Source organism: Haemaphysalis longicornis, unplaced genomic scaffold (genome assembly GCF_048455015.1).
Source record: "Haemaphysalis longicornis isolate Haplotype H1 unplaced genomic scaffold, Haemaphysalis longicornis Haplotype H1 scaffold_8, whole genome shotgun sequence".
NCBI classification, from domain to species: Eukaryota; Metazoa; Arthropoda; class Arachnida; order Ixodida; family Ixodidae; genus Haemaphysalis; species Haemaphysalis longicornis.
Window position 1 is genome coordinate 119,763,231 of NW_027526445.1, and position 26,277 is coordinate 119,789,507.

Genomic DNA, 26,277 nt, shown 5'->3' on the forward strand with positions numbered 1-26,277 from the left:
TTCGGTACATTTCCCACAGCCATATCTTCCCAATATTTAGATATGCGGTTTAGGAAAACTGAACTCAAGAGGAGCAGGAGAAGAAGGACGAGAAGGGAAGGAGAAAACTTTATTTAACAGTAAAATCAACCTGATTAGTGGGGTGGGTCCTCAGTCCAGGACGAGAGAGTAAGAGTAATTTTCTTCAATTGATAGAACGCCATCCTGAGTAGACTAGGATTTGTTCTTTATGCCTGGAGGGGTTGGAAAACAATAAAGAGCTGTTGGAAATATTCATCGGTTTGGATTTTTGTAATATATACACGTACACTATTTATTGCGTTCGTTAGCGAGTATATCAAGCCTTCAACCCCGTAATCATGTCATGATTGTTCGGGTTGACAGTCTGTTCGTTGTGATAACGATCGCTACGGCAGCAATTCGGGGCACAAAAGACGCCTTCGAGTACTTTGGACAACGTTGCCTGTGCGCGATCGCGGTGGCCTAGCACAAACGTTCTCATTGTATTTGCATGTGAATAAACAACGCACGTTGCGGATATGCACCTTCTTGCACGCAGCCATAACGAAAGCAAATTTGTGAAGGAACTGTATGCCATACAGCCTGAAGAAAATATCTACACGATTTTCGTGAGACTCCCAAGCGTCCCCAAACCTACTATAATAAGATGTTTCAGAGAGAAAAGTGAAGTTTGTTTGCCTTTGAAGAGAAGTACAATCCTTAAAATACACAGACGAGGGTCCCAAAGTACCATGACTGTAACGTATAGGGGGAATTAAAAGAAATACGAACAACGGAGCGCACAGCCTCTGGCGCATGCCGCACCGACTGCGCTGCTCTTTCAGTAAACTGCGCGCATGCGTAGTTCATTCAGAGCGTTTGAGAGTGGGGCCTACTGCTAGGGGAAATGCTTGATAAAGAAGCGATGCAGGTCGAGGAGTCTTTTTGTGGTCTGTCGCCACTGAGCATCCTGTTATCTCCTACATTCGGGAGCCAAGCGCGCAGCAGGCTGATTGCAGCTAGCATGATGCCCTTCAACGAACATTCTGTTCAGTGGCAACGCAGCGTGAAAAGACGTCTCAAAATAAACGGCCGGCGCTGCTTCTTTATCAAGCATTTCCCCTGACAGTAGGCCACAGTCTCAAACGCTCTGAAAGAACTACGCATGCGCGGAGATTACTGGCTTTCCAGCCAGACGGTGCGGCATGCGTCAGAGGCTGTGCGCTCCGTTGTTCGCATTTCTTTTAATCTCCCCTGTACGGTGCAGAAAAATTCATGCGTTGGGTACAGAAAAAAAAAAAAAACATTCATCCGATGCAAGTCAACAACAACGAAAGAAATAGAAGACAGCCGCTTTATTTCCTACTGTGCGATGTGCATGTATTTCCTGCTGTGGAATGCGGGGGCCGCTGCTGGGTACGTAGCATCTCAAAAATACCGTAGGGAAGACTACGCATTTTGAATACTCATCGAGGAGCTCTGAGCGCTGAACCTCGTGAACAAGCTAGAAAGGACAAGTTACACACGATCTTCTGACCGATGCTCAGAAGAAAGTTGTTTTCTCTCTCCTTGTGGGCGATACAGCTTGAAATTATTCAGATGTGTCGGAAGCTGGCAAAAATAACTGAATTACTGGAAATACGCTTTTTAATGCACTAAAGCATCAAAGTGGGCGATTTCTATCACAAGCACTGCTGCCCCTCGCTGTAGCAGACGACAGTGGCGCGAGTCCCTAAGCCGACGTCAGAGTCGGGGGGCACCACTCAAACATCTCACCGCCAAGAGGCAATATTCAGCTGTGTTCTACAGGCCGAAAGCATTGCCTTCCACAGCATTAAAGGAGCCATGAAGACAAAATACAAGCTGGGTTTATTAGAAAGACTGCTTAGTCTCGATAACAATGATACCGATATCATCGCAATCTTCGAACAAATAACGGAGATATTAAAGAAAACGTGTGAAGCAGTCGCGACCCCCTAGCCAATTTCCCGCAACTTTTCTATGACGTCACGGAACCTTGTTTGTGCGATTGGCGGCCGCCTAACTGACCTGTCGCGACGACACATGACTGGACGTCTGTAATGGGGCCTCTAGTTTCATTTGACCGCATCACTTGAATGCTAACGTGCAGTTAACGCACTGAAAATTATGTTTTATTGTTGGCCCGTACAACGTCATTCTTCCTCATAACACGTCACTGTGGCGCAAAATTTGAAAGTTTTTAAATACTTCTTGCTTTTCTTGCGTAAAAAACCATCTTTTGGGGCTGTAATGAAGCTGAGTGAGATACTGAATCCTAGTTCTTTCAAATTACACGAACTTGTATTTTCTCTTCATGGCTCCTTTAATTTGTCGCGTGTCGCGGCCAATGTTGCCGGTTTTCTCCACTTTGGTGAGCATCGACTTGAAAGGCAGCGCATGCCACGATCGCTCGACGCGCGCAGCCGAACTGAAAGCCGGAGCAGCTGTCTCCTCCTCGCAATCGCGCGCATCAGTGCAGGCAAGGGAGGCTAGGCGGCGCCACCGGTCGCTCCAAAGCGCTTCACCGCTACAGCGTCCGGAGCGGCCGCCGCGTTTCGCGTCTTCGGAGCCCGCTACATTTCCGCGTCTCTTTTGCTTTCTCCCGCCCGCCGTGGTCGCCATGCACGCACCTGTGGACTTCGAGCGTCTGATCGAGCTGGTGCGCCCATACCCGTTCCTCTTCGACAGGAACGAGCCCGACTTCAAGGACGTGGCGCTCAAGAATCAACGGTGGCGACTCATCGGAGCCGAGTTCGGCATATCAGGCAAGAGAGCACAAACAAATCGCGCCGCCGGCACGCCGGGTGGAGGCAGCAGCTGCAGCTGCAGCTCCACTCCGCGGCGGCGGCGGAAATGGCTGCGAACGGGGCCAACGTTACGCGCCGGCTCACGTCAGCCGGCGGCTGTCTCCGGAGTTCTTGTTGCGCCTGGATTGGAGTCGCGCTGGCAATTTTGAGCTGAGTAACCAGGTTCGTTCGGTTTTGGGGCAGCGCTTGGGTGGTAGATGCGCTGCGGATCTGTCAAGAAGTGGTAATTTATTTTTATGCTCGAAACTCGCGGGTTTACTGGAAGCCTAACAATGTGATTGTTTACATATCTGGGAATCATCCCTTTGTACGAAATCATCACGCCGGTATTCCGTATTGATCTCGTATTCGATTTTCCTGCGGTAGTTTTCGTTCTGATAATGCAAAAAAAAAAGCGGTTTTCGGGAAAACGACTCTACATAAAATGTGATAAACTGAAACGGTTTCACTCCAAGCAATTGACTCGATTCGCAGCCTATTTTTAGATGATGTTGCACTCAAATGTTGCAACAAAATATAACTCAAAATAAAGAAAACTTCACTCTGGTAAGTCTTAGAAGGGAGAAAGTATTAAAAACCGTAGGTCATCAAAGCGCCTTACAGTGAAACATTGAACATAGTTATACTTCTACGTGAGAATACGGCTACCGAAGAAACAAATAACTGAAGTAAGTAATGCCGTGTAATTATTTCTCTTAAGACAGCAGATATTTCGTTTAATGATGTAATTGAAAGGGCGAACCAGAAAGGCAGAAATAAGGGCTGGCAGTCAAGAAAACCTCGGAAAGCAAAGGGGAGAATGCGGTAGGTCATAAAAACAGATGCATTTTTCGAGACAGAAAGAAAGTGGTGAAAAAATGCCCGCCGGGTGGGAACCGAACCCACGACCATACATACATACATACATACATACATACATACATACATACATACATACGTCCTGTTCATTATCCGCTCTTGAAAGTATGGTTTACATTTATTAAAGCTTTGCGGTTGTTTACACGAAACTAATCATAATTTCAATGAAAATAAAACAAATTATATTCTTTAAAACCCAATAACACCATGCAACGTTCTTCGATACAGGTTTGTAATGAGAATACGAAAATTATGAATTTCCTCTCAAGAATTCACCTTCGTCTGGTTCAATGAAAAGCTCTCGCAGTCTTTTCATGATTAAAACCTCTCAACTTAACAGAATTCTTGGCCTACTTTTCAAGATTTCTAATTCGTGCCTGTCGGGTTAAAGTGTCAGAGTAAAATGCATGACCTTTTTTTCAACCTGCCATATTGTACTCTTCTATGCGTACGACTGCATATAAAATGGCCGAAAACTTGTTCCTCCTACAAACAAATGGCTATTAAGGTGCACCAAAAAACTTACGTTGCACTACCTTTGTTTGTTAAACATTAAAGCAGACCAGTTGTATTGGCTGCGTCTGCTCCAATACATTCATCACAACCGCTTGCGTTTCATTCCTGAGAGTAATATAAGTTACAGTCTCAGCGTTAGGGTAGACAGGTACGAGTTCCGCGAACAAGCACAAATTATAAGACAAAATTTAAGTTTTCACGTATCGCGCTCACAATGGCCTACAACGCGTATTAGTATTCAGGCGAGTATATCGTCAAAACAATGACTTTGGGCATATACGTTAGTATAAGGCTTGATTCATAAGGACGTTGTGCTCCTAATGCGTACTTGATCTTCAACTTCGGGTACGAGACAACGGTTATATAAAGCGGTGAATACTAATGAGCGTTTTAGGTCACATGTGAGTGCGATAGTACCAACGCCCTAAGCAAGTTCCACTTCACTGATGGTTTCCTTGTAGGGTTTCGGCACCAAATCCGTGGTGAGGGGCATGCTACATACACTAGAAACGCTTGCTACAGCACATGGCCCAGTAATACTTCCAGCATATAACAGAACTTTTTGCGGGCCCTACCTCGAGAAAATAGTCGAACACATAAATGGCGTTGAGGAATCGTCGCCCGGTCGTTCACCCTTTCAGTATGTGTTGGGGCTTACATGATAGCAGGCAGTCAAAAGCAACGTAAGAGCATACGTATAGACCAGTGGTATCGCAGCATGGACATCGTTCTACATCGGTAGCGTATGCATGCCGCATATACAGGGTGGTAAAAATTAAGTCGACAGGTTTTTTTAAAAAAATACACTTAGATTTACGTGAAGACCACCTCTGCAGTGAGGTTACACGCCCAGGGGGCCAAAGAATTAGTTGGTAATTATTGATGTCGGTGGCATAATTAACTGAAATAAATAATTTCTTTTAATGGCTACAGTAAGCAGGAATGTTTGATTTCAAAAGTTAGACGCAATCGTGTTTCTATGCAGTATCATTTGGCAGAATTCGTCTAGCGCATTCGTACTCCGAGATGTCAAACTGCGAAGTTTAATTGCCGATCCCAGGATCACGCATGCTAGATAGTGAATACCAGCGCAAAGCTCCTCCCCTTTGTTCTGTGAATTCGGTAGCGGTTCCGACTACTGCAGATTGCGATAACGCCAGCCAAAGTTGAAAGGGTGCCAGTTATCAATTTTGCCTGTGCCTCCACCCTGTTGGGAAACTAAACACTGTACACAGCAGGCACGTCACAAAAGGGAGGTGCTTTACACCGGTTTTCGCTATCTCGCATGCGTAATCATGAAAATGGCAATTAAACTTTGCTGCTCGAAATCTCCGAGTACGGATGCGCTTGAAGAATTCTGCCAAAGAAAACTGCGTCGAAACACGATTGCGTCCGGCTTTTCAATACAATCAATCCTGCTTAAATCAGCCAGTAAAAAGGTATTTATTCAAGTTGAGTTAGTTAGGCCACCGACATTAATAATTACCACCTCGTTCTGTGTCCCCCTGGGCGCATAACTTCGCTGTAGAAGTAGTCTTCACGTACATCTAAGCGCCTAAAAAAAAACCTGTCCACTTAACTTTGATCACCCTGTACATGGTATTCGCATAAAAGTTTAGCGGGAGATTTCTTCTCTTGGCAGCACTGAATACCGCCATGACAGTGCCCGCCATTTCTGCACATGCGTCCGCACCTCGCAAACAAACAGGTTTCAGCGTCCGTCGTCTGCGCCGCTTCCACCCGATTCTCGTCCGTGACGTCAACAAATATGAATAATCACAGTGACAATGGCCATCCTCGATTTAGCAGTCCTGGACGGTCCGCGGGTAGTCCGAGGACTGCCCTCGAACAGGAAGTTCCAGAAGAATACATGGGAAAATCGAGCGCCGGATCGCGTCGCGGGCAGTCCGCGGACCACCCGGGACTGATAAAGGCCCGTTGTGTGTTGATGCTCTCCTTGCCCTTAAGGACTCCGCACCCCCTCCGGAGTATAAAGCAGCGGTTGTGAAAGAAAGCGGCACGACGTACGAAATGCTTACGCTGCAGCGCGCAGTTGCGTGCGAACAGTGATATCGAATCGGCACAGGTACGCCCGCACCTTGCCCACGGCAGGGTCGTCGAGCACAAAAGCAAACAATTTTACCGGAGAAAATGTGAGCGTTCACACCCACGCCGATTGAGATAAAACGGTAGCGTAGCAGTGAGCGCAGTTTTTGATTGATGGCTTATAGTATCCCCTTTGTAACGGGATAATAAAGTATCATTTTACCGACGAAACTAAACTATCTTATACTCTTCCTTTAAATCTAGTGCTGCTCGTAGGGCAGGCTCAAAATACTTTTTTTTTTCTGTTGCAGGGGGTATTTCCCTCATGTAGATTTGGATGGATACACTCACATCCCAACACTATGCACCGCATAGTTTCTGTTTATTTTCCGCAGACCACGCATACCCAATCATTGTGTATATGCTGCCCGCACAAACGCTGCCTCACTACAGCGCTGACAGTGCAGCCTTTGAGCCACGACCAACCAATTTGTACTCGCTCGTGTAAGAGTACGCGGAGGTTTGGGTGGAATTGCAGCACAAGGTTGTCACACCGATGAACAAAAGAGCCACTGTTCGCGTAACCACCGTTTCCGCGACACACCGTACGTAGTAGAATCACTCGAACAGGCCTTGTACGAGAAAAACAAACTGCGTCGCGGGCAGCCGGCAGACATGGAAAAGTCAGGGCGCCTGCGCTGCTCACGGACCGTGCGTATATACGACGTCGCCTTAGCAACGAACGAGTACTCGCAGTCCCTGGCATGGCGGCGCACACACATGGTTGGCGGCATGCCCGCCACGCCAGTGAATACAACTAGTATATTCTAGAGACCGAAAACCATAGAAATTATTAGTAAGTATACTAGAGAGGAAACTGCACCCTGGAATCCATGTCGTCGTGGGAGGTTATGGGAGGACCCCTGCTTCTGGCTTGGGTTTGGCATGACTATGAAGGCGACGTTTTCTTAAGCGCGCTCAAGGAAATTTCCGAGCTATTTAAACAACTTATTATTTGAAATAATCCCAAAATAATAAAATAAGAGTCTCTAATGAGTTTACCCAAAAATATTATCAGTGTTGTTAACCGCCAGCTTGGTCTGCAGAATAGTAGGCACAATCGTTCCGCAAAAATACGCTTTACGTTCTTTTCTTAGCTTTAAAACAGTCTGTTTTATTTTCCACCTATATAATAACACACCATTCTTAGAATTTTTGTGTCACTGTGTTGAAACATACGGCCACAAAAAACGTTTCAATCGAAGCCAATGACGAAACTAAGGTGGGCGTATGGTATAATGGAGGCCCGCGACGACACAGGCGGCCTTGATATGAGCCGCACAGACGACAGCGCCAGATTCCTCTCTAGTGTATATTGTAAGAAACTCTATGCCGCAAACAACCTATAGGCTATCTTGGGGCTTCGGTGGGAAGCGGGGTGGGTGACGCCCAAGTCCTGAGTGGCACTTTGGGCGCATGGACTGTGCGCAGGCGAGCACGCGGCGCAGAAGTTCCGGACCATGAAGACCAAGTACAAAGATCTGCGGCGGGCGCACGAGGTGGCGACCGGCAACCGCAGCAAGCCGCCCCGCTGGCGCTACTACAAGCTCATGGACGACTTCCTGCGCGAACGCTACCTGCCGGAGCACATGGCGTCACCCGCCGGAATGTGAGTCCACCGTTGGGTCCACCTTTCACATAACTGGCTCTTGAGCACAAGATTAACTCCAGTACTGCCGCGAAGGAAGACGATTGTGAAGAAAACAAATACGAATTTCCCGCTGCTCAGCGTCAGCAGAAATGTCAATGCGAATGAACCAAAAATAGAGTAATCAACGCGCTAACTCTGTGCTGGCCTTCAGTAGGCGCGATTTAAGGGAATTAGTAGTTATTGGCGGTACCTTTGGTATCTTGGGGAACAGCGCGAACTAACAGGGACACAAAAAGAAAGAAGTGGACAGGACTAGCGCTGACTTTCAACTCGATTTATTGGAAAAGACGTAACTACTTATACAAACCCAGAATCCTCCTCCCCCTTTGGTATACGCTTTTCGGCATCTATTATCTACACTACTATCTAACTACCCAACAATATTTTTACGTGGCGGCAGAACAAATGACACGAACCATGGTTAATGACGAAGTTATACTTATTTACAAAGAGGCCATGACCGCCCGAGCCAGTCTGCGTACTACGTGGTATATACCCACTCTCGTCATCGGCGGTGGTTCAGCATGGTGCTTTGCTAGCGTCCACTTCTTTTACTTCTCGTGGCAATATCTAAGCTACCCGCCGCGGTGGCTCCGTAGCTGAGGCGTTGTGCTGCTGAGCACAAGGACGCGGGTTCGATTCCCGGCTGTAGCATCCGCTTTGCTGGTGGAGGCGGAAATGCCCGTGTGTTCGAGATTTCGGCGCACGTTAAAGATTCCCAGGTGGTTAAAATTAATCCGGAGCCATCCACTACGGCGCGCCTTATCGCCTGTGTAGCGTCGGTGCGCTAAACCTCATAATCAAATCGAATTCCAATCAATATGTAAGCTTATGATCTATCCGTATTCGAAATAATATCTAAGCAATCTAATAGTAACAAAAGGTTCCAGTATAGATGACGCGCGCAGTGTAACACGGCAAAAATGAATTGGCGGAAACGGGAATCGATCTACAGGCTTTGAGAAGTTCTATGAAGCTTAGCCTTGCAATTAGGTAACGCCAGGCAGTTTCGCTGTTAAAGGGAGGCTGAAGTAAATTTGTCAAACTTCTTGTTTTTGTCTGCATTGCAAGGACTGGATTAAATAAGCACACCTTTCATTGTTTATTCGGTCGATAAAGCAGTATTTAATTTGTGAAGCCTGAAAAGAAAAAAAGTGCCATGCGACATTGGAGGCGCCCTTAACAACTAGCAGCAGGGACGCGTACGCTTATTTGTCTTGCGATGTGATTGGACGATGTTCAAGATTGGAATTCAAACCAGTTTCGGTTTCGGTTCCGTGCTACCTATGGTTGGTGGGGAATTCTCGATATCTCAGAAATCGGCATACCGCGCTTCTGCCATGTGGCCGGCTGTAGAAAATAAGCCTGCCAGCACTGCTTACAATCGTAATGTTCACTGGTTGAGGCATATGCAGTGGCTGAACGTCCACCGTGGCATTGGAGACGCTGAACTGCGAGGCGCTTCGCTCTTACCTTTAGAGCGTGCCTTTGGAGCATAACTTTGGAGCCTGCCAACTTGCTCGTTGGACAGTAAAGGTTGCAGCGCAAAATGATGAATGCAGTGTAGATAACAGTGCCTAATACAAATAAATCACCACCCCATTCCCTTTCCCAAAAGGAAACGAGTCATACCGGGGATTTGAACCTGTTCATCGCGGCGCATTAGATCCGGTGCTTGAGACCACTCGGCCTTATCTAGCCCGGTTACTGGGGAAGGGCTATCAAGTATACATATCGTACAGGTTTACATAGGCATATGGTATATAATTTTTTAACACGAAAGTGTTTTATTCCGGGATTAACGAAGATTTCAGTTACGTCATATCCGTCATGGAAGTGACGCCAGTACAACGAAGTAAGCGGCCTATAAAGGGTGCACCCCTGCAAACTGGATCTTCTCGCAGAGAAGCAACCTTTAGTACTAAAAAGAACTTTATACTTAGGGTTGTTCGTTTTGGGCTTTTATATTTTAACACGGAAGTGTTTTATGACGGGATACACAAAGATTTTACTGACGTCATATCCGCCACGGAGATGACGCCAGTACACCTTTGCCGAAGCGACCCGCCAGCAGGACGTCGCTCGCCAAGCGCATCCACAAGACAGCCGCCGACCCGCAAATCATGCTGAGCTGCAGATTTCGCAGCATATTTCACTTTCGTGTTTTACCGATTCCTGTGATAGAGGAATCAACCACAGTTTTTTTTTAGTTTCGGCGTTCCCAGCAGCTTAGATGAGCACTTCTTGATGCTGGTGCAGTAAGCGTCCCTCAAATCCCCACGAATATCTTATCCAAATATAGCGACTGTTTACTTATAAGCAGGAGAAACGGCTGCAAATGTGTGGTCATGTTGCTGAGCGTTGCGCTAATTCACCTTGAGCAAAGTGTGCTACCCGTTCCGTGGTTTTACTCTTTACAACAAATATTTCGGTTGGCTTTAATTCTTTGAACCTACATTATGTTCGCTGGCTCTTCTTTCGGCTTTAATTGGCCCCTGATTGTTTACTAGCGCACCAGTCTCACAGGCACACGAAGCTGACAGCTCCGGCGAAGCGAAGTCAGCGAAGAGTCAGATGTGCACTTGTGTGGAGCTGCATTGACTTCATCGACCTTACTTCATTGACTTTACCTCGTACTCTGCACATAATTTCCTTCGCAGACATCTACTAGCATTCTCATTGCAGCTATCCGTGTTCAAGTGTTATTTCTCCACAGCATCTTTCTGCGATTCTCCGCGTTATAAAAACAACGAATGGCCACACCGATCACCCAAGTACGGTACACGTTAGCAGAATTTCGGGTAGTTAAGCGGGGTTTGCTGAAGAAAAGTCGCGAGCTCATCATAGTGTCTGTCTCGTTAGGTAGTGGCGATGGTGTCTCGCTGCTAATTGGGAGCGTATACGAGACGTAAAATAATACGTAAAGAGACGTTAATCTGGTACCTATAAAATACACCTCTTGTAATCCTTTATTGACCCGGAGGCAGGAAAGCAGGATAGAAGGAGACACAGGTTCTGAATGTCCAGAAGGAATCTGCAAGACGCTGGGAATTCTCCAGGAGCACTTCATGTATACCTAGCTGGTAAAAACTATATGTTTCGTTTTATAAAATCTCTGTTGGAGCACTATTGTTACAGCCGCTTTTCCTGACGTTCTTCGCCTCGCTTATGCCCAACATAGCTGTGTTCGTTCGAACACTGCCATGAACAACAACCTCCGGTAATTGGCCGTCGGAGCGGTTATAAAGAGATCCCAATGACTGTGTACACTGGATCGTGCTCAAATGCAATCAGTGGCTGACGCCGAAAATACACTGGGGCTCCCACCGAAAAAAAACGGGGATAAATATATTTGAAGATGTTCGTTGCATTTTCCCGGTGAGATTTTCTCCAAATTGGCGCACATAATTTTGTTTTGATTTTTGGGGCGCTTAATGCCTTCTTTTAAACGGTAAGCATTTGTACCTTCCTAAACACAAATTCTAAGGCCGGGCTCACTGGTGCTTTACTTAACTGGAATGGAATGGATCTTTTAACAGAAAGTGACTTCTCTGCTGCTACGAAAATTTTCAGCAAGATTGGAAATTGGCGGCAAATATTACTACAAAATGATTGAACTCCCTAGCTTTCTAGAAGCAGCAAAAAATGGTCCGACATTTTGACTTTTTTCCTAAAAGTTTTTACTTTTGCTGTAACGTACTCCGCAAGTCAAAAATAATTACGCGAACTCACTTAAATGTATACCCAAAGCGTGGACATAAAAAAATGCTGTAAAAAAAGTTGGAATTGTTCTTGTTTTAAACAGGGCGGACTTTAAAAATTTTCACATTTCGCTTTTTTTTCTTTCAATAAAACTGCAGATGGGCTCTTTTATTGCACGAGGAGCTGGTTACGCCGTAATTAAGAATCTTGACCCGATGTGCCCCTCCCATGTGCTGTGAAAATACTATTTCCGAAATATTCGAAGCTTATAGTCCGCTGAGTGATTCTACGCAAGTCCGAGTAACTCTGCGTGTGATACTTCCAGTCAAAAATGCCTTGCATTTAAATATAATCACTGGAGGTCAACCCCACCCGCAGTGCATTTTTTTTTTCTGTAGAGTTGCGGCACGAAAAGGCTTGCGAATTACGTTCCCATACAATTTTTCTTGCAGGGTCATCTCGAACATCCGTTCGTTCGCCGAGCTGCAGACGGAGGATGCTGCTGCGCGGAGTGCTTCACATGTCTCACCTGCCGAGGTGTAAGTGCACCACTTCCTTCCCGATTCAAGAGAGAGAGAGAGAGAGAAAAAGAGGAACGAGGGGCCGTATGAAGGAGGGTACATGCTACAGACACGCTGCCTGAACGATACATGGGTACCCTATTTTAAATGTGGACTTGATGGAAGCCATCAAACATCGTCATAGTGGAATATTGTAACGGAATTTATGATTGCATAACGGTAGATGTCAGCATGGTGGTAGATGATGGTATGTCGGTAGATAACGGCATGCTGATGACGGTACCGCCGACAATGACGGGTTGTATGACGGTATGATGGTAGATATGCAAGAATTAGCACAGAAATGATACTCCGTGGCGACCTTTCCTTTTGCCTTCATCTACAGCATTTTAGGTTGACGTTACTATGGTGCTTTGTACGAAATGAAACGCGCGACCGCGTGCCGAAGGTTGCGCTAAAAATTTGTATGGGTGGCGACACACATAGCTACGGACGTCCGAATAGAAGGGTTGTGCCGTTAGTATTTTCTATTCCCAGTATAAGTTCGATTAATTCCGTACTTTGCGTCCGCTATCGTGTTGCTGCGAAATGATTATTGTCTACCACCTTCTGCCGGCCTTGTTATTGTGCTAGTTAATATAAAAATATCGACAGACGCAATTCTCACCACGCCTAGTTTGGTGAAGGGGTGACGCTCGCGTGCGTTAGATAGCTGACAAGGACTGAAGCCATGTGAGCATCTGTAATCAGAGATAGTAAACAGGAGTGCAGAATAATGCTGGACCAGCGGAACCCTTCGCTCGGCAGTCCTCGGCACCACTATCCATCCTACATGCGCACTCTGGTATTCCGGTCGCACGTCGTGGGCTCTATTGGGACAACAGTACAGTCAGCGAATCGGTTGGGAATTCGGCCGTGTGCAAGCGGCTTGAAGAAAACCAGACTGGCTGACCGACAATGGCATGAATTCATTCTTTTCAACGCCGCACTCCGCTTCGCAACACCGCACATGCTTCGCTACTTCTGTAATTAGCATACTAAATCCCTACTGTAGGCATGCGCACATTGGTCTAACACACGCTTCTAACTTGAAGGCCACAACGCATTCACTAGGTCCACCTTAGATAGAGCCAATGTTCGGCCGCGGTGCAGGGAATTCATGTTTGACTGGTGTTCTACAGTCCCGGGGTTGGAATCCAACACTCAAATCCGCCAAATTACATGATCTACATTTATTCTCTTTGCGCCGTCGGTCGCTTTTAGAACCATCCTTTGGTAACGCCGAAGCCGGGTTTTCTCATGTAATGGCGCATCTAATGCTTTCTCATTAAAAATAAAACACGCGACACGATACACTCAATAGGAATGCATAACGTCATATCCAATATTTATTGAAAATCTCTAGAGCGGCCGAATTTTTCAATAAGGCTGCTCACATTTACACACAAAAACTATTTTCACAGTAATACATTCGTCTGTCGTAAGTAAAGCCGACTTTAAAGGGCTTCGGTTTGCGCTCCAATGCGACGCAATTAATCTAAGGGGAGTGTTTTAACACGAAAGTGTTTTATACCCGGATACACCAAGATTTCACTGACGTCATATCCGTCACGGAAATGACGCCAGTACAACGAAGCAAGATGCCTGCAAAGGGTGCAGCCCTGCAAACAGGGTATGCTTGCGGGGAAGCAACCTTTAGTACTAAGGAGTATGTTATACTTTGGGTTGTTCGTTTTCGGGGTTTATATTTTAACACGAAAGTGTTTTATGACGAGATACACCACGATTTCGTTGACGTCATATCCGTCACGGAAATGACTCCATTACACCTGTGCCGAAGCCACCCGCCAGCAGGACCTGGCTCGCCACGCGCATCCACAAGACAGCCGCCGACCTGAAAATCATTCTCAGCTGCAGATTTCGCTGCACATTTCACTGTCGTGTTTTACCGATTCCTATAACAGAGGAATCAACCACAGTTTTTTTACAAGGCCCTATAGGCAGGGCCTTGATATTTTTATCGGCTGTGGAACTACTGACATTGTCGCTAGAAAAATTGTATCCTCATCAGTGCATTCGTGGGCTGCAGTGAAGCCGACTTTACTGCAACGGGGTGCATAAGCGTACTTGTGTTCTCAAAGCGGTAAAATGTCTTCCCAGCCGTGAATTTGTGTTTAGTACGGAACTCGATTTTAAAGTGTTTTTATGTGTAGCAGAACAGCTTGAAAGAAGGCTTTCGCGTTACTAGACAAGCGTCAGAATTTCTGTTCCGGTTTTTTTACAATGCAGTCCAGAATGCTCGGTTTAAAGAAAAAAAATCCTGTGAACATCAGCGCGGAAACACGGCAGTATTGCGTCGACGAGAATTTCGATTCATACGCTTAAAGAAGGCCCTGTACGCCAGCATTATTCGGTCGTTCTTTGCGTGGGAAAGTACAGGATTGCAAAAGGGATACGCATTATCCCGAATTTCTGTTCATTCGATATAGAATAATCGTCGTCCTGCTAGACAGGGTGTTGAAACAGCAAATAAAGCTTGTTTAAACCATTTTCTTGAGCGAACAGCGAGCTCCCTTGCACTGAAAATTTTTACGTTCATATTTTATCACCCGTTTCGTTTAAACATGTAGGCGTCACCTTTTGCTTTTTTTTCAATTAAATGAGAACGAGGTCTAGTACAGGGCACCAAATATGTTTGAATATTTCTTCCCATGCCCGTACATGTTGAAAGAAGAGAAAAGGCTGATCCGCACCCGCAGGCGAAAACAGTTTTTTCAACAGATTGCAAAAAAATGACGAAATCGATTTCATACTTGATGCTAAAAATAGACAATGAAATACAGCTGTATTTTGCAGAGGGCGAGAGCAATCATAGCAGTAACGCCCTTCAAAAAATTGCTTGAAATGGCTCATTGGGTATTTTCGTAAGGTGTATATGTAAATACGTCCAAGACAAAGGGTGGATGGTGCACAAGGTTGCGGAGTTACCGACGGACAGTGGGGGCGCGTCTTCGAGACGATGTAAGTGGGTAGGATGTAAGCGGTTCGTCCCTATAAATGATTTCGCGTGTTAGAACTAAACGCAATTAGCTTTATGGTGGACGCTCGTCATGCGCATGTCGCTGTTCTCTATAGGGGCATATGAGTGCCACTATTAGACGAGCAAAAGGTGCCGTGTCGCCGTTCTTGAGGTGTATAGAGACAGTGTTTGACTCCCCTCATTATACTGAGTTACAATGAACGCGCGTTGAGCTTGTAGTCGTTTAGGCTGCTCAGCTGGACGAGGGCGGCGTTGACTATCGACATCGGTCTACGTATACTGGTCCCATCCACGCTCTAAACCTTTCGCGAAACAATGGAAGTGATAAAGGCTATACGCAGCAGCAAGATAAGGCCACGTGACTCGTAACGCGGCTATGTACGATCTGACCTCCTCATCCTAATTTAGAGCTCTGTGCACCCTGTGCAGCTACCGCGCTTTCTGTTGGCAGGTGTGCTCAGCATGGAAACGGACCCAGCCGCATTACGTGGTTCCGGCGTAGTCGCAGTGAAGAACGGTAGCAAGCGACGGTCATTGCACGCTCACGCCGGCAGCCCCTGTGGGTTTTACCGATAGCAACGCTCGTTCTACTTGTTCCCGCAGCCTTCCTTCGTGCAGTGACCTTGATTGACACGTTTCACACCTATAAACGCCATTTTACTAGGTAAAGCACTCAGCGCTCAGCGCTAATACGAAAGCGTTTCTTGCAGCCAGTGTGCTTTGTACCGAGCGCCTTAAAAGTCGTCTTCATTGCTATGCTCAAATGCATTGCTGGGAATAAATTTAATTCAGTAAGATTCTGTATCCTTATAATCCGCTATGATCCGAATTCCTTTAAAGTCAACTTTACTGCCGTATGCAAATATATTGCTGCTGCTGATGATGTTGCATAACGTTTTTGGCGGAAAGCAATTTTTCAAGGGCGGTGTAAGCAGTCACATACCATAAGAAGGTTTTGGTGATTTAGTACCTCCTTACGACTCTGTGTAACCATAGGAGCGTGTAAACCTATCGCCTTTAAAGTCTAATTCACTGCTGCAAAGTGTTTTGCTCCGAAAAAACCAGGGAACATATGAGCAATATTCTTCGAAAATATGAAGTCCCCAGAAAATTATTATAGTTACTCAGATAACCCAATATATTCTTACCGATGCTACCCTCGGCCGTCAGTCCCCAGCAGCTGTAGAGCACCCGACCACGGCCGTGGTCTGGCCAGCGATGCAGCAGAGGGTGCTAAGAATCTTCGGGTCCTGACAGTACGCCTGCGGAACTTCAATCTGGCAACGTACAACGCGCGAACCCTGTCTAGCGAAAGAAAACTAGCTGCACTATTAGGGGAGCTCTCGGATATTAGGTGGGATATAATAGGGTTAAGCAAATTAGAAAAAGAGGATACGTCTTCATGGAGCTCACTAGCAGACATATTCTATGCTACCGAGGACATGAAGAAAAAAGCACGGAGTGTGATTCTTAATCCACCAATAAAGAGCAGGCAACGTGGAGGGATTCGTTAGCATTAACAAAACAGTGACAGTGGCGGCGATCTAGCTAAACAAGCAATACAGGCTAAAGATAGTACAAGCCCATGCGGAGACAGCTAGCTACGGTAATGAGGCCGTAGATAGCCGTAGATTGCGATGGGCGACTTTAAAGCAGAAGTAGGCCACAAGCTATTGGGAGGAAGATCGTTTGGAGACTTCGGAATAGGCAGTCGCAGCAGTCTAGGAGATACACTGGTGGGATTTGCTGAGAGAAATATCCTGAGGGTAATGAACACACTTTTCTGCAAACGAAAGATTAGGAAATTGACATGGAAATGTCTCAACGGTAAAATAAAAACGAAATTGACTTCCTTTTGAGTGGACAACCCAGGCATTGTGCAGGACGTGGAGGGGCTAATCAAGATTCGGAGCAGCGATCATAAGATCGTTAGGGTCGAAGTGAGGCTGAATCTGAAAACTCAAAGCAGGAAACTAGTGAAAAGTAAAAAAAAGAGAACAGCACGGAGTCAGTCAGAGCCAGGACGCAGAAATTTGAAAGAGCCCTTCGAAACAAAGTCGCTCTTCTAAACGAGGGAACCATGGTTTTCCTCGTTACGTAGTGTAGACATGCTAAATGACAACCGAACAATGGCAATCACAGAATCAACAGCAGCTTTGGGAGAAGTAGCCTGTAGAAAACAATCTGGAAAACTAACTCAGGAAACCAAGGAACTAATTGCGAAACGTAAGAACATGAAAATGTCGAGTACGGTTGGTCAAACTGAATTAGCCGAGCTGTAGAAATTGATCAACAAGTAAAACGTACGACATTCATCCGTACAACATGACAGTGATCAAGGAAACGCCGGGAATAGGAGGAAAATTGAAAGCAAAAAAAAAAAAACGAGATAGCTATCGGCAAAGATAGAATGTACGCACTCAGAGACGAGCAGGGTAACATTACACCACGACAAACTCCACACAACATGGGCGAGATAACAAAAGTGGCCTAACGATTTTACGCCAGGCTATACGTAAGCAGTGTTAGAACAGGGGAACCTACTAAACGTACGGGCTTCTCGTGGTGTCCGACTACTAACCAAACACAAAGTAGCAAAAGCTCTCAAGGGCATGAAAACAGGAAAAGCTATAGTTGACGACGGCATAAACGTGGATATTTTAAAGGAGGGAGGCAATAGTCGACTATATAGGCTTTCTGCACTATTTTCAGAATGCACAAGGACACTAAAAGTGCCCATTTCCAGGAAATATCGCAACAATTCTGATTTACAAGAAGGGCGCACCAAGGACCTTAAGAACTACAGACCCATCAGCTTACTTTACTCTCAGTTGCATGAAAGCTGTTTACCCAGGTATCAGTCAACCGAATGAGTGACACCGTAGATTCCCAGCAACCTAGACAGCAGGCTGGGTTTAGGAAAGGATACTAAGCAATAAATTACATCGATTTGGTAAATCGAGCGATAAAAAATCCACAGAGTTTGATAAACCCCTTTATATGCCATTTATAAACTACGACAGAGCTTTTGATGCAGTAACCACCGCAGGAGTACTCGAAGTATTTAAATACCAGGAGATAGAAGAGCCCTACATAAGATTCTTAGATGACTGATTAAAGAATGTACGGGCAGGATAATCATTCTCAAGCAAAGCGACACATTCCCGAACCAAAACGGCATATGACAGGGTGTACCCTCTCGACAAAACTGTTTGCAGTTTGTCTGGAGGGGTAAACAGGAAGCTTGAGTAGAAAACACGAGATTACAGATAAACGGAGAATACTCGAGACATTTGAGGTTTGCAGACGATATAGTCTTGCTAAGCGAGTCTGCACAATACCTGCAGAAGTGCCTGGGGAACTGAATTCAGAAAGCAAGTCGGTGGGGATAACATGTGAAATAAGGAAATTGGAAGCAGAGTCGACTGGAGCACCGCTGAACAAAAGTGGTTGGAGGTCGATGAAAGAGGCCGTCGTCCTGCAGTGGACGACGACTACGACGACGACGACGACGACGACGACGACGACGATGATGATGATGATGATGATGAACTTTCTCGCGTTACTGCCGCATTTTGTTAAGGGGCTCGTCAAAGAATGCTTAGCCAGTAAACGAACGGGCCGTTTAGTGCCAACGTCTGCTTAGCGCATATACAAAAGAGCCCTGGTTTAGTAATGGTGACGTTAACTGAACAATCAGCTTAGTGGGCACAACCAAAACGGCCTTAATTGCAACGGGTAAAGAAGGTCTTCTTCGTCAACGTGGTTGTTTGGGTGGGGAAGGGTAGATCACGTAACTGTCTGGCGTAGAGCATAACCTGCCCCGTACGTTCTCTCGCAGGAGGATAAAGCCGGAGCCTGTTGGGGAGGAAGACATTTCGTGGGAGGACAACTCAGAGGACACGATCGACGAAGACGTGTCCAGGGAGGACGACCAGCAGCAGCAGCAGCAGCAGCAGCGGGCAGTCGTAGCTGCACCGGCTCCGGTGGCGACAGAGCAACAGCAGCACCAGGATGAGTTCCACCACTTCGGCATGATGGTCGCCGACAGGCTCCGGCGGCTGCCCAGGCTGCGGGCGCTCAGTGCGCTCAACGCTATGCACCAGGCGCTCTTCGAACACGAGACCGCAGGATCTAACTGATTAGCAGGCTGGTTGTCTTCCGTTGGTGATGCTCCATTTACAACTCAGTGCAGGACGGGACATCCGGTAAGATGCGGAACTATAAATGAACGCGGTGATAGCTCTCCTCCGCACCCAAGCCGACCTAAAAGATACTACGTCACCCTGATTTTTAAAAAGAATGCAAAGAATCGATCTCTGGACGTATTTCTTGTATAAAAATAGCCCCATAAATGAAAAAGGGAGGAATTGCTGGGGCTCGAACCTAGGATGTAAGCGTTATTAGCCGCGGCGCTAACGAGCTGGGCCACAAATTCTGAACAGCAGGCTCGTTGTCGCCTTTCATCGAGAAGGTCGAGGCAATGGTGGAAGATATAACCAGCAGGCGGTGGTGGCTGTAACAAGAATTTCCCGGCCTGCACTCACTTGGAAAAAATTTCGCCTTCCGTTGAGCTGGTCTTCGCGTACAATAGTGTGCGCGACGATTTGCGCAGCGCTGAGCAACAAGTGTTCACTGCATAGGGAGAACTATCACTGCATTCTGGTAGAGATCTGTCTGGATGGCAGTGCTGCAGTTTATTTCATGTTGCAGGCTTATATGACGGCTCTGGGACATACGTGCAGGCTTCGCTACCATTGACACCTGAACTACACCACACCTTATGGCCGCCATGGGCGCGCTGCTTTAATGCGTCGACGTTATCTAAACACACTTTGGGAGCAATGCGCCTAAATAGTAATCGTAAAAATCCCTCTTGTTTGCCTTTTCATTATTTCAGTCTACAGTGCCGCCTCAAAAGTGCTACCATTTTATGCGGAAGTTTCCCAAATGACATACCTGTATTAAGACTCATCTGTGGGTGTGCGTGAAACAAGGTTTTCATCATCGTCTGGCACGCAACGTACACACAAAGTTTGGAATGATCATCACTCTAATGTATATTAAACAATGTATTTCGCTAATTGTGGATATGTTTCTGTGTGTGCGTTTGTGTGTGTGTCTGTCTGTGCAGCCCGGGAATATCATGTTTTGTTTGAATTGCCATACTTATATAATTTCATCCTTACTCCCTTCTCTCCTCCTTTGTCCCCCATTCATTTGTGTCCCAGTGAGGTGTAGCAGTTGTAGCCGACCTGTACTAAGCCTCGCCCTCTCTGACTGCATTGTACGCACTGATGTACAGCTCTTGCGCATGAGATATTGGAGCAGAAGGCCTTTTTAGGCCTTCTGGTGTCAGGCTAGTAAATAAGTCTGGTGTACGTGCGTGCCGCTCTATGAGTGCCGTTCCTTTTAACGGAAAAAGCGTGTACATTACATACACTTTAATCAAACAATTAAAAACCGAATAAATTGACGTTACATAGTTTCTAAAAACACTGGTTGATTTCTCTGTCATAGAAATCGGTAAAACACGAAAGTGAAATGTACAGCGAAATCTGCAGCTGAGCATGATTTGCGGGTCGGTGCATGTCTTGTGGGTGTGCTTGGCGAGCGACGTCCTGCCGGCGGGTCGCTTCGGCTGGAAGTATCACGCCCAGAGTTACCCGAACCTGCGTACAATTACTCAGGGGACTAAGTTTCGAATATTTCGGAAATAGTATTTTCACGGCAGATCGCAGGGGCGTGTCGGGTCAAGATTCTTAATTACGGCGTAATCAGCTCCTTGTTCAATAGAAGTGCACCTGTGCATTTAGTTATATTGAAAAAAAAAATGCGAAATGTGAGAAATTTTAATGGCTGACGTGTTGAAAACATAAACAATTCCCGCTTTCTTTACAGCATATTTTTTTTCTGTCCATGCTTTGAGTATACATTTAATTGAGTTCGCGTAATTATTTCTGACTTGCGGAGTAGATTGCTGCAAAAGTCAGAAATTGTGAAAAAAATCACAATGTCGGACCCTTTTTTTGCTTCTTCTGAAAAGCTGGGGAGTTCAATCACTTTTACAAATATTTGCCGTCAGTTGGCAATATTGCTGCAAATTATTATTAAATAAGACAAGGCACTTAATTTCGAAAATAAGCCCGCCCGCCCGCATCTTCCCACGGGGGGAACACGAGTAAATGCGTCGCATAGGGGTGATTGCATTGCGCGAACGTTGCGTAATTGGGTAGTTTGTGGTTACCGTTTGGATGTGGGGAGGGTTTCGTCTTTATTATTCTTATTGTTGATTTTGGGACACAGGAAGGACAGGTGAGGGTATTGTGATCATTATTATATTTGAGCGCAGGTGACTGAATTCCGAGCGGCCGCTCCGCCGCTTATATACACTGCGCGCGCTGTCGCGGGAGAGGCGTATGGGGGAGAGACGCGCATGCGCACACTTCCGTATACGAGCGCGCGCCCTTTCCACACCCCCCACCGCGCTGTTATCACGCAGCTGGCACGCCGCTAGCACGTCGCTATCACGTGTACACTCTAAGAAATCGGGGGAGCAGTTGAAGAGTCCAACAGTCATTGTACTCCTGCAAGCGTTGGCGCGCTCCCCTCGAAAGCTGCGGGGAGTTGGATGTAATGTTCGCTCCCATGAGGAGGAAGAGCAAAACTGACAGCGTACTCTTCTCGTGCGCGGCGGAGTGCAGCCCCAGTTCCGCTCCCGCACCAGTGAAGAGTAAAGCTGCACATCGTCTCCTCTCTCCAGTACGAAGAGTAAAATTGCAATTTCATTCTTGTCAAGTGCGGGAGTAAGCATGGAGAGGCACTCCTACCATTTACGCACACCAACTCATCAGCGATGTTTTATTTGCATACGTATATATTATATAAAGCAGTTGTGTAAAAAGCGCCCGAGTACTTCCGCCGCGTATTCTAAACGTGCAAGAATATGAATTCATGTAACGATTGCTCGCATCGTTCAGTGACATGAATGGAGCAAGCTTGACAAAACTAAAAAAAACGCATGTCTCGATTTGGTTTTGTTTCTTTGTTTTGTTTTTTCCTCTGTAATGGCTTAGTTATCGACATTTAAAAAGTTGTCAGACTATGCATCATAAAAGGTGCGCACCACGGAGGAAAGAATACTGCGCGCCGATTTCAGCGATTACGCCGATTACACCGAGGGCGTCCCAGCGGCGGGGGCGCGGCGGTGGACGCCGCGTCTCCGTAGCTCAGCCCGACGAATATACGGCGTACTACCACGGCGGATTTTCCGCCACGCGATCTCGCGTCTACGGTGAAAGCCGACACAGGCGGTGCACCCGCAAGAACCGGGCGAGCGACGACTGATCGCGCCAGACCGTGATGTCCCGCCAGCGCGGAACACAGGGCTGCGCTTTGTAAACCATGTGCTACGCACGAAGTGGACTTTCAAACAGACGCTTCATCCAACATGGGAAGTTCGACCTGCCCTTATCGTCATGCTTGCATGCTTGAACGCAGTACGACGCGTGCTCGCATCGAATAGGAGAAACTAGGTTTTGAGAATTAAAGGTATAATTATTGAGAAAACTGAGGTTAGAGTGGATCAGGACAGCAGAGCACGGGGAGAAAACATCTCACGCGGTGCGCAGGCGTGGGGCGACTCTCCTCGGCGAACAGCACACACACGTGACACGCCCCAGGCAAGACTCCAAAGCTCTCACTCGTTGGTATAAGTATAAACATCCGGCCGCGTTCGCTGTGACGGTGGCGGTTTCAGGTGTTTCGTGCTCCGGTCTTGGCCCTTCGGCAGGCTGCCGGTGTCTGTTTTCGTTTTCGCCTTCTCGGCGCCAGCATTCTCGGCGCGAGAATTATCCGAAGCTTCGGAGACGGCTTGCTCAACATGGGAAGTTTGACCTGCATTTATCGTCATACTTGCTTGAACGCAGTGTGACGCGTGCTCGCTAACTGCTTGCATGCCTGTGCGTCAGCGTTAGATCACGAACACGTAAGCAAGCCGTATATTAGTTCGTTCGTGCGTTCGTGCATGCGTGGAACTAGTTTTTATTTCGGACGGACATCACAGCTGCGGCGGCGCAGAGGCCGATACCGGAACTATATGCACTGTGTAGCAATGCGCGCGCAAGCCGCCGGACCAGCCGGTGTGCAGACGCTGCCTTTGCAGGCTTCGCGCCTTAAGCTTGGGATCTTGGGATGACGACCATGGATTTATCTACCGGACGAAGAAATGCTGGCTGGAAGTGGAGGTAAGTCATTAGTTAACCTGGTATTCTTATCTTGTGTATTTAGCGAAGGAGAGTTGCTCTCTAGCTTCGGTCCGCGGAAGCGGCTAACCCTAATGTTTTCGTCACTCATTTTGACCGTTGCTTAGATTTGAAGGGCGGCTTTTGTACCCGTGTGCAAACAGCGTCGAGTCTTGCACCGTTTCAATCCCTTTGATTCGTGAAGTGTTGGTATCCTAGCCGAATGTTTTCGCAGGTAAGAGGCACGGTCGCGCGAGTAGTCGCAGCGCTACCCTGTATTCTTAACTCGGCGGCTAGGGTTAGAGTGGCTGCCGTGCAGTAGCTGTGGCTACCTGCGCGGCTCCAAAGAATTTCGTACAGTAGGCTGAGTGATAGGAGCGCGTCTAGCGCGTAGAAGTCACTAAAGTTACAATGATTTTAGTTGCCGCCGCGCGTACTGCAGCAGACTGAAATCCTGTCCAGACAGGTTTTTTGCGTTTTGATTTGTACTCTTAGCTCGGCGGCTAGGCGGCTAGGGTTAGTGTGGCTGCCGTGCAGTAGCTGTGGCGACCTGCGCGGCTCCAAAGAATTTCGTCCAATAGGCTGAGTGATAGGAGCGCGTCTAGCGCGTGGCAGTCACTAAAATTACAATAATTTTAGTGACCGCCGCGCGTACAGCAGCCGACTGAAATGCTGTCCTGACAGGGTTTAGGTTTTTTGCGTTTTGATTGAGGGCAGGATGGCCGGAGATGGGACTGTTAAGGGGTAACTACATGCGTCTAAGCCGATGAGCGACGCGAGAAAACTTACTCATTGGGTACGGCAAACAGGTATTGTGGGCGACACAGACAAAATTTTTTTACACAGGCCGCTGACGACGGCAACTGCGGCAGGCGACGGGCCGTCGCCGTCGCGGGCTTATACCGGCCAGAAGCAGCCCACGAGCGAGCGGTAGCAACGACGACGAATGGCATTGGCAGCAATGCATTATTTCTTTTTTTTTCGTTTGTCGCTGTCGCCCATAGTGTTTGTTGTACCCATTACGGTACTTTTTTCGCGTCGGTTGTCGCCGTCGCTGCGTGTGGTTTAATGTTCGAGCCTTCTGATCGTTCAATAACGAGCCTATTGGTTCTCATCAGGTGTTGCGATCTGCAGCGTGCATGCAACGAAGCGTACTCGAGAATGAAAAAAACAGTAGCTATATGCCACATAGCAACTTTTACACGCTGTACTTGTGAACGTATAATGGGCGGTACGTTGCAGTCGGCTGAGGGCAAAATCCTATGCAAATTAATCAGGGATTATAACGTTACAAAAAGAGTTCTCTTTACTTAAATTTTGTTAAATGTTTTTATACCGGGAACGATAGCGGGGTAAACAATAGAAGCTACGGACACGTAAGCACTAATGGGTTTGGGGCGCATTGCGTAGGCAGACAGCTGTAGGGCGCGCTGTCTGACATGACATTGACCAAGTGGCACAATGAGCGTGGCTGCATCCAAGGTCACCGCACATTCGCATGTAGACTTGTGACTGCGCCAAGCAGTATTGCATTCCTATACGGGTTCAATGCGTTCACTCGGCGCAAAAACTAATCTATCACGTCGTCAAACTCGTCAATTTTTTTTCATTGTTGAACTTATCTTTGCTGTCCCCCTCTTTCTTCCTATGCAGGAACCACGGGAAGACGGTACTTGCCCGAAGATTTTTTTTTCCTGAGAGAGAACGAGATCCCCGAGGCGTCAGCAGGAGTGGCCGTCGCATTCAAGACACTTCTGCTCACATCATTGGACATCGCGGATGAGTTCCCATTGCTGCTGTCTGTGTTTTCAAAGGGGAAGCGCACCTTCTTGCTTCTGTAGGCGTTACTTTGGCTCAAGCACGGTGCCCTGGTCGGTACTGTTCTGAAGGCCGCCACCAACATTATGAAGCATTCAGCTAGAACGTGTTTGTTTTTAATAGCAAGTTATGCCTTTTTTAAATCTTACTAGCGCATCCTCATTTGAGAACCACCCGCCAAAAAAACCCAGTGGGAATGTTTCCGGTGGTTTCCTATTGTCCCACCAACATATATCTGTTGCAAAGTTCCCGTGCCAGTGGCTTTGTATCTTTGTGTTGATTGCACCTTGTAATGCGCTAATAGTAATCCACGCTGAATAGTTTTAGTCCAAGATTTTTGTTTCGCAAAATTTATTTGTAAATGTTTTTGATGTGTCCTAAATAAGAGCTGGCTTTCCAGTCCATGTGAAGCACTCACTGATGTACTAAGGCCACTTTGTTTTATGTTAATACTGTTAACTATTTTCCCACTGCTGTATTTCTACTGACACTTTCGTGCTAATGCCAGTACCTTTTTATTTGTGGGTGTTAATGTCATTTTTATTGTCTTAATTTAATGTTTGTATTTCAGTGTTATCAATTGCTTTGCTGCATTTTTATTTGTGAATTTTTCTTGGATGTATCCTCAATAGGCGTTACCTCTCCTGTGTGCATGTGGAGTAAGAACCGTTTTTATGCTGTGATATTTTAATTCAAAATGAATTGCTTTTTGTGTGAAATTGCACGAACCGATTGTTGTGGTATTTTTTTGAAAAATAAAGTCTGACCTTGTTTTTTCTTTTCCATGTTTCAAAATGGCTTGTCCTGTTTTGTTTGCTTGTAACTGCCTATAGTACCATCGTGGGGATGGGGGGGCTAGTAGCAGGCGGAGCGAAAACACGCTGCCTCGCGGGGAATAGCAGAACGCTCTTGAGGCGTAACGAGATGCTTTACAAGAGAGAGTAGTAGTACCCGTCTGCAGTATCCGGGAACGCCGAAACCAATAGAGCTTATT

The 26,277-nt window shown here is 46.7% G+C and overlaps 1 protein-coding gene and 1 long non-coding RNA gene across 2 annotated transcripts; both read left to right on the forward strand.

The window, feature by feature from the left end:
* The first annotated feature begins 2,494 nt into the window (after positions 1–2,494).
* LOC144148176 (uncharacterized) lies at positions 2,495–20,306 on the forward strand. Its single transcript, XM_077679757.1, has 4 exons — positions 2,495–2,786; positions 7,740–7,917; positions 12,114–12,200; positions 19,064–20,306. Exons 1-4 carry the CDS (start codon positions 2,642–2,644, stop codon positions 19,362–19,364), a joined length of 711 nt encoding a protein of 236 aa, XP_077535883.1. The 5' UTR covers positions 2,495–2,641; the 3' UTR covers positions 19,365–20,306.
* A 1,456-nt stretch (positions 20,307–21,762) lies between these two features.
* Positions 21,763–26,063, forward strand: LOC144149334 (uncharacterized). The gene is made up of 2 exons (XR_013318272.1): positions 21,763–23,468; positions 25,119–26,063. It is a non-coding gene; the product is annotated as an uncharacterized LOC144149334 (long non-coding RNA).
* Positions 26,064–26,277: the final 214 nt, after the last annotated feature.

Bases quoted from the DNA above. Each gene is read 5' to 3' on its own strand.
- LOC144148176 (XM_077679757.1), top strand. From the start codon at position 2,642: ATGCACGCACCTGTGGACTTCGAGCGTCTGATCGAGCTGGTGCGCCCA. The intron at 2,787-7,739 runs GCAAGAGAGCAC...GACTGTGCGCAG, and splicing joins AGCCGAGTTCGGCATATCAG to GCGAGCACGCGGCGCAGAAG. The intron at 7,918-12,113 runs GTGAGTCCACCG...TTTTTCTTGCAG, and splicing joins ATGGCGTCACCCGCCGGAAT to GGTCATCTCGAACATCCGTT.